Here is a 15,867-nt window from a genome sequence, read left to right as displayed (position 1 = left end):
AATGACTGGATAAAGATGTGGTACATATATACAATGGAAAATTACTCAGCCACAATAAAAGAATGAAACCTTACCATTTGTGACAACATGGAGGGACCAAGAGGGTATTATGCTAAATGAAATAAGTCAGACATAGAAAGACAAATACCATATGATCTCACTTATATGTGGTATTTAAAGAACAGAATAAACAAGCAAACAAAACAGAAATAGACTCACAGATACAAAGAAAAAACTGTTGGTTGCTAGATGGGAAGGGGTGGGGGATGGGTGAGAAGGTGAAAGGACTAGAAAATACAAATTGGTAGTCACAAAATAGTCACGGGGATGTGGAATACAGTATGGGGGATATAATCAATAATGTAAAAAGTATGTAGGGTTTCAGATGGGGACTGGACTTATTGGGGGGATCAATTCATAGATTATATAAATGCCTAACCACTGTGCTGTGCACCTGAAACTAATATAAAATAATATTGAATGTCAAGTATAATTAAACATATATGTATTTAATTATACTTGAATTTAAATATATGTAAATATAAATAAAAATATATATACATATATATGTCATGGGATGTAAATTACAGCATAGGGAATATAGTGAATGGTTGTGTAATAGCTACGTATGATGTCAGAGGGGTAGTAGATTTGGTGGAGTTATCACTTTGTGAGGGGTGTAAATGTCTAATTATTATATTATTTTGTACATCTGAAACTAATAATAAATTTTGATTTAATTTAAAATGTAATAAAATAAAATCTAAGGACAGATAAAGTGCTTCCCAGACTAGAAAAAGCTAAATGAGTTCATCACCACCAAACCAGAATTACAAGGAAAGTTAGAGGGACTTCCTTAAGACAGAAAAAAAAAATCAAAATTATGAATAATAAAATGTCAATAGCTGCATATCTATCAACAATTACTTTCAATGTAAATAGATTAAATGCTCCAATCAAAAGACATAGGAGGGCTGAATGGATAAGAAAACAAAACCCTTACATATGCTGCTACAAAAGACTCACTTCAGGTCAAAAGAAAGAAACACACAGACCGAAAATAAAGGAATGCAAAAAGATATTTCATGAAAATGGAAATGACAAAACCTGGGGTAGCAATACTTAAACCAGATAATATAGACTTTAAAACAAAGGCTATAAGAAGAGACAACGAAGGACCCAGTAATCCCGCTTCAGGGTGTTTATCCAAAGAAACACAAAACGCTTCTTCAAGGGGACATGTGCATCCATATGTTCATTGCAGCATTGCTACATTAGCCATGATGTGGAGACAGCCTGTGTGTGCATCAATGGATGAATGTGTAAAGATGAAGTGGTACATAGATACAATAAAATATTGCTCAGCCATGGAAGGGAATACGTCCTTGCCATCTGCAGCAGCATGGATGGACCTGGAGGGTGTTGTGCTGAGTGGAGTATGTCAGACAAAGACAGATGCAATGTGATTTTGCTTATATGTGGAATCTAAAGAACAAATTTAACAAACAGAACAGAAACAAACTCATAGATACAGAGAACATTTTGATGGTTGTCAGATGGGAGGGGGTTTGGGGGTGTGGGTGACAAAAGGGGGAGGAATTAAGAAGTACAAATTGGTTGTTACAAAGTAGTCATGGGGATGTAAAGTAAAGCATAGAGAATATAGTCAATAACATAGTAATTACTATGTATGTTGTCAGATAGGTACTAGATTTGTTGCAGTGTTAGATGGGAGGGTATTGGGGAGAGGGTGAAAAAGGGGAAGGGATTAAGAAGTACAAATTTGTTTTTACAAAGTAGTCATGGGGATGTAAAGTAAAGCATAGAGAATATAGTCAATAATATGGTAATAACTATGTATAGTGGGTACTAGACTAGTCAGGGGGGACCACATCTTAAATTATATAAATATAAATGTCTACCCATTAGGCTATACACCTGAAATTAATATAAAATAATATTGAATGTCAACTATAATTGAAAAATTAAAAAAGAGGGGGGAGGTGAAGGAAAATAAGAATTTCAAATCTCCAGGTATAAAACAAATAAGTCATGAGGATGGAATGTACAGTAAGGGGAAAAAATATAGTTAATAATATTGTTATAGTGTGGTACGGTGTCAGATGATTGCTGGACTTATCACGGTGATAACGTCTTTAGGTCTATAAATGTTGAATAATTATGGTGTACTCCTGAAACTAATATAATATTATGGTATGTTAACTATATTTTTAATAACATTCTTTTTTTAAATCTCCCCTAAAAACAGAGCAACCAGATATAGAAAAGAAAAATAGAATAAAAAAGATAAGAAATTTAGAAGACTAGACTAGCTCCAACACTCAAATAATAGGAGTTCCAAAACAAAAATAAGAAAAAATAAAACTGTCCAAGAAAGTTTCCAAGACTGAAGGATATGAGAGCCCTTCAAATGTCTTGCACAATAGATGAAACAGCCGTACAAGGTATATCATTGTGAAATTTCAGAATATCAGGCACAAGTAGAGGGTCTCACAAGCCTCTAGAGAGAAAATATATGCCACATACAAAGGATCGGGATTCTAAACTTATTTGGACGTCTCAACAGCAACATGAAAGCTAGAAAACAATGGTACAATGCCTTCCAAATTCTGAAAAGAAATAATTTCCAACCTAGAATTATACAGCCAGATAAACTGTCATCCAAGTGCATGTGTAAAATAAAGACATTTTCAGACATGAAAGGTCTCAAAAATATTACATTCCTTCATCACTTCTCAGGAAACTGTTGGAAGATGTATTCCATTTAAACAAAGGAATAAAACAAGAAAGAAAAACAAAGGATATCCAACAGAGGATACCTACCATAGGAGACAGGTCTCTCCAGACCAATGGGGAGTAAAAATTCTAGGATATCAGATGTGCTTCAGGATTAAAGGGCAAGCACTGTGGAGAGGAATAAAATTCAGATTGATCAGAAACCTCTGGGGAAAATTTCTCCAAGAAGATAAAATTGATAGGATACCTAATATATCTGCAGGTGTGTAGACAAGATTTAGACAAGTAGTAGATAGTGGAGTTTCAATGTAAGTACTTTTTAAAAATAAGCAAGTTTGTTTGTTTGTTTGTTTGTTTGTTTGTTTGTTTGTTTGTTTGTTTTAATCAAGGCAACCAGTAACTCCAGAGAAAGGAAAGGCTGAGCAAGAAATGAAAATTCACAATAGTGCTCTACATTGCTCTTAGGCATGAACAGAATTTTCAGAATCACAATAACTGAAACTATGAATTTTTATTTATCCAAAAATTATAATATAACTACCTTGAGAGAATGGGGGCAGAATGCAGGATATAAAACTCAGGATATAAAAGAATCAGCTAAAACAAATGAAAATGTTTACCTCTGACAAGGAGGAAATGGGGATAAGAAGGGTAGGGAGTACTGTTTCTCACCAGAAGCTTTGTTGAATTTTATGACTCTTTAAATTATGTGAATGTGTAATGAGTATGACAAATTTATGTGAAAAATATAAAAAATATTATGTAAAAATATTTCATATATTTTATATATAAAATGTTTTAATTATGAGTCAACTAATTGACTGCCTCAATTTTTAGCAGGACAGTTTGAGACTTTATTATATCACTGTGATAATTCACTTTTACACTTAATAATTCACATTTTTCAGTGATACACCAGCTTCTTATATTTTCACATCTTTACTTAAAAAAATAAAAGCTATGTGAGCTCTGATAATTATTGAGATGATTAAGTAAGATTTTAGATGTAACCTTTCCCATCCCTGTGGAGCATTAGAAAGAGTTATTTTAAAGCTTAAAGTTGAAACAAATTTGCTCAAGCAATTCAGCATTCAAATATTTGGAAGTACAAAACATTCAAAGGTCTGTCAAGAAAACGAGGTGACTGCCCTCAGACTGGGCTATCTTGAGGCTCTCTAGCACTCACTGGCACCCCAGGGTCTGCATTTTCTCTTTGATTTAGAATCAATTTTCCATATTTTCTCTTCACTCATGGCCCAGTCAGAGCACCTCATAAAGTTATGGTTTTGGCTGTTCGCAGCCTCAGTAAGAACTCAGGTGGAAGTGGCTGGGCTGTGGGTGCCTCTGGCTCCAGGCATCTCTGTAGACAGATGCCCGTCATTAGGTTCTAGCACTCATAGGAGCCTCGCTATTTCTGGGCTCTGAGACAGCTTGGTTCTTCTACGCAAAGTTATTTTGTCTCTTTCTAACACCCTTCATGCTAGTTCTATGGCTGATCATTTTTAAAATGACCTTGTCCTCCTGCAGTCCCCCTGTAGCGAAGAATGACATTTCTCCTTTTCACCCAGCACCCGTTTGGATGAGCTAGACACGTAAAGGACATTCCAGTAGCTGCTTAGTCATCACCACCAAAACCCGTGGACCCTGATGTTCCTGCTCCTGAGGGTCCAGCAGGTGTTTACTCTGGATGGGGCTATATTATGGGGCTAACAATAGGAATTGCAGAGGTTTCAGATCTCCAAGAGCTATGAAACAGGTTCTCCGACTTAGATCCAGCTGAGGAGAAGCCAAGCCCTAACTCAAGCAGAGAGGCATCTAGAGGTCTTTTCATACAGGATGAATGAAGGTGTGAAGAGTCAGTGAGAGCTATGGGGGAAATATGGAGGCAAGAATAAAGCTTTTTTTTTTTTTTTTTGGCCAAGTGAAAAATCACACGGTAGAAATTTGTTCTTTAGACCTTTGTGGTCAGTTGCTAAGTAGTCCAAAACATTTGAACCTACAGCTCGTTATTTACTGGATACCTTGAGGGAATCTGTTTCAGCATGATGGGATGAACATGCAGAGCACAACCTGGTTGGTCTAACTTTCTAAGTATGTAGGTAGCACAGCATCACACAAATGAGAAATTAGTAAATGTCTTCATGACCATAAAGAACATCTGACAGGAAGAGCCTTATGGCGATCCTCATATTCTATTAACTCAAGAAACATAATTTCCTAAGTTCAAGTTCATAAAGCAAACAACTCAAGCTCCCTAAAACCATATATAATTAAGAATATGTTGTGTGGCTGAGTAGGATAATTTAAACACGTTAAAATTAAAATTAAATTTTAACATGTTTTAAACTAAATTTCGATATGCAGAGAATTTTTAAAAATAACCCCATGTGTACTGGGGAAATATACATCAGAATTCAATATATACAGGATTCAACATTTTTTTAAAAATCAAAGAAGTCTACAGTTTGGAGGGACATGTGAGTGCATCTCGTTCAATCCCCTTTTATGGTATTCCTGACAAACGGTCAGGAATGGCCAGCTTTAAGCTTATGATGACTACATGAGCCTGTTCCAATACAGAATCTCCTCAGTACTTGGAAGGTCTGTTCTTATTTATGAAGGTTAGCACTTCTGGTCTCTTAAAGCACTGAATTTGCGGAGTTTACCCAGGAGTAAGGAGTGGCCAATGGCCCTGAGCCGTCCCTTCTCTTCACTGACTTCTCTCATTATCAGTTGCATGAATTTCCTAACATCTGAGTTAAGGAGTATTAAAACATTTCTAAAAATGCTATGAAATAATCAGCATCTCCAATGTATTTCAGAAATGTATACTGCTTATAAAAGTCCCAAGATGGTACTGAGACTGTAACTGCAGAATTGCAAAAAAAGGAAAATATTTCAAGTTACAAACACATGTAAGAGAGCAGAGAAGATGTAGTAGGTGAGAGGAAGGAAGGAGGTCTGAGCACACAAAGCCTAGCCATTTGCCAGGAAATGGTTTTATGTGTTTTGAGACTGTAGGTGAGGGATTTGAGTGAAACCAGACCTCAGTGTGAGGTGTCTGCTTAAGTAAATCCCATCCTCGATATGCACTCCTTTTAGCCATTGAGAAAATTATTCACTCCATCTTGGAGGAGACAAAGCTATGCTCCGAATCATTAGGCCGTTGCAAGAGATGAGAAAGCACAGTGAAAAGTAGAAGTGGCTCAAAGGAAACCCAGGGCAAGATGCCCCCAGATTTTTAGCTTAGTTACTATATAACTAAGTAGTAGTTATGTAGTGTAACTATATACTATAGTCAGATAGTGTAACTCAGGCTGAAGCAAATTTCTGCATAAATATCTTAAAACTGGATTATTACTTTACAGCAAGAAAGACCAATTTTGTGATACGTAATACTCTGGAATGGTAAATATGTCCAATTCTGTTATTACCTGAAATGTGGTCCTAGCAAAGTCCACTATGCCATTTCAGAGAGCACAGATGCAGGCAGATGGGCAGAACCCTAAGAACACTGAGAATTGGCTTTTTTCTGGTCTCTTTGTCAATCTTCATGAATTTTGAAGAACTGGCTCCATTAACTAAATCAAAGTCGAAGGCTGCTACCCTTTAAAACAAAATGGAACCACTGCTCTACCTCAAACACAAAACGTTTGGATGCTACTACTCTAAGATTCTGGCCACAAGGAAGGAGCAAGACACTGGAAAACCCCACAAGGCTTTTGGGGTAAAAATGCATGTTGAGAAGGGTAGGAAGCATACCAGGAAAGAGGACTGCTCGCAGCTGAGGCAGGGACACTAGAAAGCTCTCGCCTTTGCCCTCCAGAGTCTCAGGGGTACAACCTCCCCTATAAGTAGGAAGTAAGTCCCCCAAGGATGGCTGTTCTTTCACAGAAAACAAAAGTCAGTGTTTCTAAAATTTTAGGAAACCTAAGAATCACTGGGGGTTGTAATTAAACATGAGGACCAGAAATTTGATTGCATAGGTCTGGAGTAGGGCTCAGAAATCAAATAAATAGTAACATGGTGGGTTCATACATTATTATTATTAGTAGTAGTAGTATTAGCATTAGTATTAACTGAAGATTTATGATCTGGCACCACCCTTATTTAATCCACCTCAATCGTATAAGTGCTCTTTTTCCCTCCATTCTACACACAAGTAAGACAAGGCACAGAAAAGTTAAGTAATGAGTCCATTGTCACTTGAGTGGTAAGTAGCAGAGCTGATGTACTGATTTTTACAGGTAGCCCAGGTACCACAGATTGAAAACCAAAGTCCCAACAAGTGGCATCAGACATTGAGTAGCAGAACAGGCAGTGCTGTGAAACCTTACTGCAGAATGGGAGGTTGGCAACTCACCCCTCGGGAGGGCCATGTTTATGTCTTCTATTGAACTCATCGTGTACTGTTTGAAGAAAATCTTTTTTAAAAAAGTTTGATACTGCATTCCCCACCCCCCTTCAGGAGATTCAAACTCTTTTATCAGACTCGTGGTGGCCTTGAGCCTACTTACCTTTCCATTCTCACTTTCTGCCACTTCCTGTTTTACTCTCTGCCTAATGGGCCCTGCTGTCCCCTCACCCCACTAGCTCCTCCCTTCCTGACATGCCTGGTTAGACTGGGACTCCAGCTGAGGCTGAGACCGGGAACAAACTGGGGGTCCAAGGAATGCATTCTCTTAATCTTCTCATTATCACAGTGACCAAAAGTCCTCTGTATCTGGCAGGCTTTTCTTCCCCAATGTAGACATGCAATAAATTCACATCTGCTTTTTCTTGATTTTCAAATCAATCCATCAAACTCTCATCTCCCAATCAGACTCTGGCTTCCTCCACCTTCCCACCCTCAGTCTCTAGGAGAGGGACCAGGAAAACATCCACAGTGCCATGAGTCCTGGGCCTCTGCAGCTCTGCCTTCTGTTACTGCCTCCCCCTTGGGCTCTTGCAGTGTCCAGTCTGTCATTGCTCTTGCAATGACGTCTTTGCAGGTCCCTATTGGAGTGCTCGAGCAATACTGTGATACAGTCCAACTGCACTCACATGTGGGCTCCCAAGGTCCCAGCACTCGAGCTCACACAAAACACCTCATGCACAGTAACTTCCAGACCATGCTCTGTTTCTGCACAAATAAAAATACAGGATGCCCAATGAAATTTGAATCAGATAAGCAACAAACAACTTTTTGGTTATATGTATGTCCCAAATATTACATGGACATATTTATACTAAAAATGATATATTATTTATCTGCAATTCAAATTTCACTGGGGTTCCTTAACTTTATTTGGTGCCTCTCCCCTAGCCGCCACCTGCAGACTCCTTCAAGGAGGGTCTCTGTTTAAGTCTTTTGGGATACTTTCCAGACTGTAGACTTCAGTAGATCAGATGTGTTCAATAACTTTGAACCTCACTGGGGAGAAGGTGAAGGCCTCATTTTTTGTCTTTCTGGGAGAGTCTTCCTCAGGGGCCTTTTTCAATGTTTACACACCAAGACCATTGGGAAAGGAGTTTTTGACAAACTACAAAAGACCATGTTAAAACCTATCCTGGAAGCAATGGTTTCTGTGATATTTCTCATTTACATAATCCAGAAGTATCACTCAAGCAATTCCTCCCAGCAGGACCACTGTGCCCAAGACAACTTTCTGTCTCCATCCAGATGGAGACACAGTTGGCAATCTTCAAATGCTAGCTTTTCTCCTCCCTAAAGTACTGCCTTGCTGGGAAACTCACTGCTCTGCTCTCTCCAACGTATTATTTGCAGTCTTCTGAATAAACTGTCAGTGGTTCAGGAAGAATGAATGGACAGCCAGCTAAGAACAAAGTTGTACATTTTTGCATTCCAGCAAGACATCCACATTTGATGGGTTGTCCACACACTGAACAAAACTGCCCTTCGAGGAGACAAATGAGCCAAAAGCCAGTTGTGCTCCCTGGGCTAAGCCCAAGGAAAGGATGTCTTTTTCTTTTCCCATGAGTGTTGTCAGCTGGCCAAGATGTCAACCCACTGGGCATTCAGAAGGTTGCCCTGTAAACCCACTGCCGTAGAGAAAACACTTTTTAAAATTTTGCACAACGGTACTTTGCTAGCTTGGAGTAACCCTCTAATTCTAGGAGAATTGTCCAGTTAAGGGGAAGAAAGGATGGGAAAACCTAGGTAGGAGTCAAGTCTCAAAAAACCAGTTTCCTTAATGGCAGCACTAAATAAAGGACTCTAAGTAACCACCAGAGAGATCCCGATGTGTTTAAAGGCTCTGGCGTTCACTTAAGAGGCTAATTTTTAGGCCACATTCTCTTACTCAGCACTTTTCATCAAAATAATCAGTCCAGTGTCTGAGGAGGAAGAGGGAATGAATAGGGCAGTGTAAGAATCCCCTGTTGCTAATGAAATATTTAAAAATCCAGGACAGGGATGGTCTGTACCATTTAATACAGAGAAGACACTTACCCTGGTCCCCCACACCCTGTTTTTTTTTGTTTTTGTTTTTGTTTTTTGCAAGAAGAAAAAAATAGAATTTATGCACCTTGAAAAAATACAAAGTGAAAAATTATTCATTAGCACAGCAAAGACCTATTTCCAGGAAACAGGTTTTAAAAGAAAATTCTTGACGTCCTGAGGTTAAAACCAGGAGGTGTCATGACTTTGAAAGTGAATGATGAAAGAGCCACTGTGTCCAGGTGCAGTGCAGGCTTGCCTCATTGCATCTCTTAAGGGAGGCTGGTTAAATCCCTGGTTGTGGTCCAAAAATATCCTGGCAGTTAGCATCCTGCATTAAAATTTATAAACCACAAAAGACCTTTTCTTACAGAAAAGTTAATTCAGGCTGGATAGCCTGAAAAAAAGAAGTATTTAAAAGGGGTAGTCATCAGAAGTGGTTATATGGAAAACTAGAGGTAAGTAATGCTTTTTACTCTCCTGAAACATACTAAAAATATAGCGATAGTAATTTCAGAAGGAAAGGAAATGGCACCAAGTATAATTTCATTTCTAAGAAGTCCCAGGAATGAGCCCTGGAACCACCAGAATTAACTTTTGGGGTGACAAAATTAAGGTAGGAATATTAGCAGGAAATCAGACCTGTCAAAGGGATGGAAGCAGCCTGCCCTTCTGTATCTCTGGGGCCAGCTAAGAGGTGCCACTCTCTCTGGATTCTAGCTAGTCACGTCTGAAATGGCATGCAGCCACGAAGCGGCAGCCCCTGACCGCTCGCCCTTCACTCTCTCTCTCTACCTTGCCTCCTTCCTTTACTCCCCAGCTGACTGGACCTTTATCGAGCTTGCGCCTCCTCTCTGCTGCTCTGGCTCTACTCCTGCTCATCCTTCAGGTGCAAACCGAAACCCCACTTGTTCAAAGAGGCCTTCCTCAGTCCCTACAGATTAGGTAAAATAACCCCTGCATCTGCTCTTCTTTTAACCATCAGCACCCCCCTCAATGGCCTGACTTCTCTGTAAGATTTTGGGGACAGAGAGAGACTGTCTTTTACTCACCACTGTATCCAACTTCTCCCACTTACCCACCCAACACCTACCCATTGGGTGCTCAATGCATACTGGTGAAGTGAATAAATGCCAGACTCTGTGATTCCAGTATCATATGCCTATTTTATCTTTTACTCTTAAAGGACTTGGAGATTCAACTCCAAAATTAGAGTTTTAAGGGGATTGGTAAAGAAGAGAAAGTGGCAGCAAGGAGAGGGTAAACACTGAAATAGATGGTCATACATTATCCCTTCTACAAGGTAGTGAGGTTTTCAAGAAGCATTCTGGTTGATGGCCTGTGGATGACTCCATTTCTGCATAAACCTCAGTGAGAGTAGAGAAAGCCCTAAACAGTGTCTTCTGCAGGCCTGCCCCAAGAAGTCAGCTTGGACCAGGCTGCTGGTTGCACTAGGGGAATTATAGCCCCCCCAAAACATGCTTGAATTTGCCCAGTCTTGCTTTCTTCCTGATTCAAGTAATCAGACATTTTAACCTCGACTAAATGATAAGCTTCTAGAGTAACAGTAGCAGTAATTTAATAATAATAGTAGCTACCATTTATTGAGTGCGTACTATGTGCCAGGTATAGTGTTGAGTATTTTATATACAATCTCTATGTATTCTGCATAGCAGCCCACATGACAGCAACATTATCAACCTCATCATTCAAAAACCTATTCAGCAAGCTACATGAATTGATAGAGGTCCAACAGCTAATCATGATGGACATTGTAAATTCCATTTCTTTGGCCACCTCCCTAGCTCTTACCAGGTATCTGGGCACTCAGGAAACATTTAATAAATCCTTTCCACTTGGCCTGAGCAGAACGATAGACGTCCTCGTATTTCTGGTCACAGTAGTTCCCACCTTGGCCCACATGTACAGCCCAAGTTGTTGGAGCAAGACCCTGGTCTTGACAGAGTTTATTGGCCAGCTCCTCAGTGGCCTCTGGGAATGATGTGCTGTGCCAGGTTGTGCTGACTGAATCTTGAAGCTGCTGGAGCCTAGGAAGGGTATGGAATCAGCCTTCTGGGAGGTTAGCTGAGTCTTCCACTAATGCCATAAAACTGAAACTCTAGAGGCTTTTGCAAGAATGGCCAAAGGGACTGCACTGGTGTTTCATTTCTGCTGAGAGTAAACTCATATTGCAGAAAGTTTGGGCTTCGCTCCACCTACTCTTAGCTGTTCCTCTCAAACATTCTTTCATGTACAACCTTCCTTGACCCTCTGTCCCCATCTATTTGTGGATACATTTAGGGCTAACAACACTGGGGTAGGATTTCACTCCATTTCACAAGTAGATTCAAGCAACGTTTACTATATTATAATTATTCAGAGACAGGCCCTTCTACGTGCTTGCACATAGTTCAAAATGATTCTCCACTCAATTCTTCTTTAAACCTTTGCATTATATCCTTCTTCTAACATTATTTTAATGTGTTAGTTATATCCTGCATGAATCCTATTTGGCTACCTCTACTACATATCATTTCTCTTCTATCAAACTGTGAAAGAAGCCAGTCTTCACTCAGAGAAACGTTTCTGAGTCTATTGAGTATGAGAGAACCAAATTTTTAATCCCACTAAACATTTCTTGTTTTGGTCTTGATGCAACTGATGTAAATATAGTAGAGTAATGGCAGAAATGGAAATATATATGAGGTCTGACAATTACGTTCGTGAACTTGTTGCAACCATGTTGCTAACCTTTTTTGATATCAGAGGGATTATTCATTATGAATTTTTACTAACTGGACAGTTAACCAAGTTTACTATCTGGAAATGCTGAAAAGACTGCATGAAAAAGTTAGACGACCTGAACTTTTCACCAACAATTCATGGCTCTTGCATCGTGACAACACACCAGTTCACAAGACACTGCCGTGTGAGGGAGTTTTTAGCCAGTAAACAAATAACTGCATTGGAACACCCTCCCTACTTACCTGATCTGGCCCCCAATGACTTGTTTCTTTACCCAAAGATAAAGAAAACATTGAAATTTTGATGACATTCAGGACATCAAGGGTTATATGATGGCAGCTCTGATGGCCATTCCAGAAAAAGAGTTCCAAAATTGCTTTAAAGGGTGGACTAGGCACTGGTATCGGTACACACCTTCCCAAAGGGAGTACTTCAAAGGTGACCGTAGTGATATTCAGCAATGAGGTATGTGGCACTTCTTTTTTTGGATGTGTTTGTGAACTCAATTGTCATATCTCGTACATAATAATTAGAGTTCCCATCATTTTTCCATGAATTCATGATCTCTAGAGGCTACGAGACCTCAGAGATAAAAACAAGCAATAGAAGGAACAAGAAACTCAATAATATCAGCTGATTTATGTAGCATTGGCTCAGAACAAAGAATCAGCTAATATGTATGTATTATTATTAGTCTTATTCTACAAATAAGGAAATTTGAGTGGTCACAAGACTAACTTAACTATAGGAGGAAATGGTAATGAGTACTCATCCTCTGAAGAGAGCAAATATTTCAAAGTTTAGTGTAATTTTTATAATCTAAACAACCTCAGCACTGACATAATATCATCTTCTTAGTTGCCAATTTGCAACTCTTGATATGAGCAAATTTAGGGACATAAAAAGGAAAGTTGGCTAGACAGTAATCAAATGGCTTCTCTAGAACAGTGCTACTCACAGTTCTGATAAGAATCCCTAGAGACTTCCAGTCGAGATGGCAGAGTAGGTAAACTGTGTTCACCTCCTTCCATGACCTCATCAAAATTACAATTAAATTACAGAACAACCATTATAGAGAACTGCTTGAAGACTAGCTGAACAGACATCCTATTACTAAAGATATAAAGAAGCTACTTTGAGACTGGTAGGAGAGGAGGAGATGTGAAATGGGCAGGCTCCACACCAACGGTGTGGTGATTAAGAACTGGTGGAATAGGTTGGATGCAGAGGTACCCCAGAGGAGTGAGGGGTCCTAGCCCCACACAGGGTTCCCCAGCCCAGGACTCCAGTGCCAGTAAGAGAAGTCTCCATAACATCTGGCTATGAAAGCCAGCAAGGAATGCAGCTTAGAGTCCCAGGCATTCCTCTTAAAGGACCCACACACAGATTTATTTGCTCAGGAACTCACTTGCTCTTAGCTCCACCCCTGGGGCAGCAGTTCAAAAAGCATCAGGAACATATGGGAAAGAGCTGAACTGACTAGCTTCAAGGCAAGGGCTACAGGGGAAGGAATCAGGGTAGCTCACTCTGGGGACAGAACTGCTCCCAAAAGCCATTGTTCCTTTGTTGAACCCTTCCCCTACCCAGCATGCAGGCAGATGGGTGCTAAATCTGAATGTTTTATTAATCTGGCTATAACAATATTCACCCCACCCTGGTAGTTCCCTGAGATCTCACACCACCCAATTTGCATGTACAGCCAAAACACCTTCTAGTGGCTTTTGCACACAAACAACCTGTCTGGACTCAAGCTGTGGATATTCCTTAAATCTTTCAAAGGTTCACAAACGCCAACAAGCAGCATCTGGCCTGGGCATGCCTCTTGCTAAGTGGACCCAAGCCAGGCACTAGTGGCAGCCAGCTTCAGTTCGTAACTTAGCCTCTCCCATATGCCTCCAAGCGCCACAGGTGGCAACTATCAATTTGTAGTTCTTATCAGGCTCTGGGCTGGATACAAGCAGCAGCTGACGTTGACCAGTCCAGAGCCCTTCCCAAGAAGCCCCAAAACCAACATACCTGGTGACCAGCATCCGATCATACCAAAACACCACCCAATGAGCTCCACAAACAACACACCCAAAGGGCAGACACACTAAGCACCACAGCCCTGCTAAAGCAAATCCCACTCAGTGAGGTCAGCCCCTGCACAACAGCTTACACATTGTAGTCACAGCCATTCCTCACAGCCAGTTAGCCTGACAGTCAACCACTCACATGACATTGCAACAGTAACCAAGGCTCAACTACAGCAAAAGGGCACACAATGCACACAAGGGACACCCATAGAGCACCTGGCTAAGGTAACCAAAGAGCCAGTGCCACTGGACCCCACAGGACACCAACTTTATAAGGCCACTCTGCCAACACTGGGAAATATAACAGATGTACATAACACATAGAAACAAACACAGGGAGTGAGCCAAATGAGCAGAACAAAAATGAAAGATCAGGACAAAACATGAGAAAATAATTAAATAAAATAAAGAGAAGCAATCTACCAGAGCACAAAACACTGTTAATTCAGATGCTCAGTGAACATAGGGCATGAAGAGATTATCTCAGTGAGAACTGAGAGATAGGAAACACGGAGATAGAAAACATTTTTTTAAGTCAGAAATGAAGACTATAATAACTGAAATAAAGAATACATTACAAAGACTTAACTGTTGATTAGATGAAGCAGAGGACTGAAACAGCAATTTGGAAGACAAGGTCGTGAAAAACACCCAATCAGAACAACAAAAAATTAAATTAAATTAAAAAATGAGAATAGCTTAAGGCACCTCTGGGACAACATCAAGCACAGCAACATTCACATCATAGGGGTACCAGAAGAAGAAGAAACAGAGCAAGAGAATGAGAACATATTTGAAGAAATAATGATGGAAATTTTCCCTAACCTGGCAAAGGAAATTGACACACAAGACCAGGAAGTACAGAGAGTCTCAAATAAGATGAACTCAAAGAGGCCCACAACCAAGACACATTATAATTAAAATGACAAAGTTTAAAGACAAAGAGAGAATCTTAAAAGCAGCAAGAGAAAAGCAGTTAGTTACCTACAAGGGAGCTCCCATAAGACTGTCAGCTGATTACTCAACAGAAACTTTTCACGTCAGAAGGGATTGGCAGAAAATATTCAGTGATGAAGAGCAAGGACATACAATCAAGACTACTCTACCCAGCAAAGCTATCATTTAGAACTGAAGAAGAGATAAAGAGCTTCCCAACAACAAAAAGCTAAAAGAGTTCATAACCACCAAACCAGTATTACAAGAAATGTTAAAGGTACTTCTCTAAAAAGAAGAAAATAATAAAAAATATGAGTAAGAAAATATTGCAAAAAAAAAATTCTCACTGACTAGGGCAAACACATAATGTAAACAGTGGATCAACTAACACTAAAGCTAGTGCAAAGGTTAAAAGGCAAAAGTAGGAAAATCATGTGTAATCACAACAGTAAATTTAGGGATACACACAAACACACACACAAAAGTAGTAAAAAAATAATGACAGAAACATAACTGTGAAGGGAGGGAGTAAAAATGGTAGTGATTCTAGACTGTATTCAAAATTAAGTGATCATTTACTTAAAATAGACTGGTACAAACATAGCTTGGTATATATGAAGCATATCATAGCCACAAACCCAAAATCTACAACATATATAAGAAATAAAGAGAAGGATATCCAAACACAGCACTACAGAAAGTCACCAACATACAAGAGAAGAGAGCAAGATAGGAAAGGAACAGAGAAGAACAACACAAACAATCAGAAAACAATTAATAAAATGGCAATAACTACATATCTATCAATAATTACTTTAGAGGCGGATGGGTGGCTCAGTTGGTTAGAGCACAAGCTCTGGGCAACAGGGTGGCTGGTTCGATTCCCACATGGGCCAGCGAGCTGTGCCCTCCACA

At 39.6% G+C, this 15,867-nt stretch overlaps 1 protein-coding gene across 8 annotated transcripts in view; it reads right to left on the bottom strand.

The window, feature by feature from the left end:
* The window catches only part of MYLK4 (myosin light chain kinase family member 4), a 107,040-nt gene that overhangs the window by 62,104 nt on the left and 29,069 nt on the right, over positions 1–15,867 (bottom strand). For 2 of the 8 annotated variants that reach the window (XM_074335308.2, XM_074335311.2), the window contains exon 2: positions 2,845–2,925. The exons of the other annotated variants lie outside the window; for them this stretch is intronic. In XM_074335308.2, the coding sequence (XP_074191409.2) occupies positions 2,845–2,847 (3 nt within the window). In that variant the 5' untranslated portion in view covers positions 2,848–2,925. The remainder of the gene's footprint in view (positions 1–2,844; positions 2,926–15,867) is intronic. 8 annotated transcript variants of the gene reach the window in all.

The sequence above is a fragment of the Rhinolophus sinicus genome, chromosome 14 (genome assembly GCF_057876585.1).
Source record: "Rhinolophus sinicus isolate RSI-liver-muscle chromosome 14, RSI-T2T, whole genome shotgun sequence".
NCBI lineage: Eukaryota > Metazoa > Chordata > Mammalia > Chiroptera > Rhinolophidae > Rhinolophus > Rhinolophus sinicus.
Note: the sequence above shows the minus strand (reverse complement) of the source record. Positions and strands in the feature narration are given on the sequence as shown.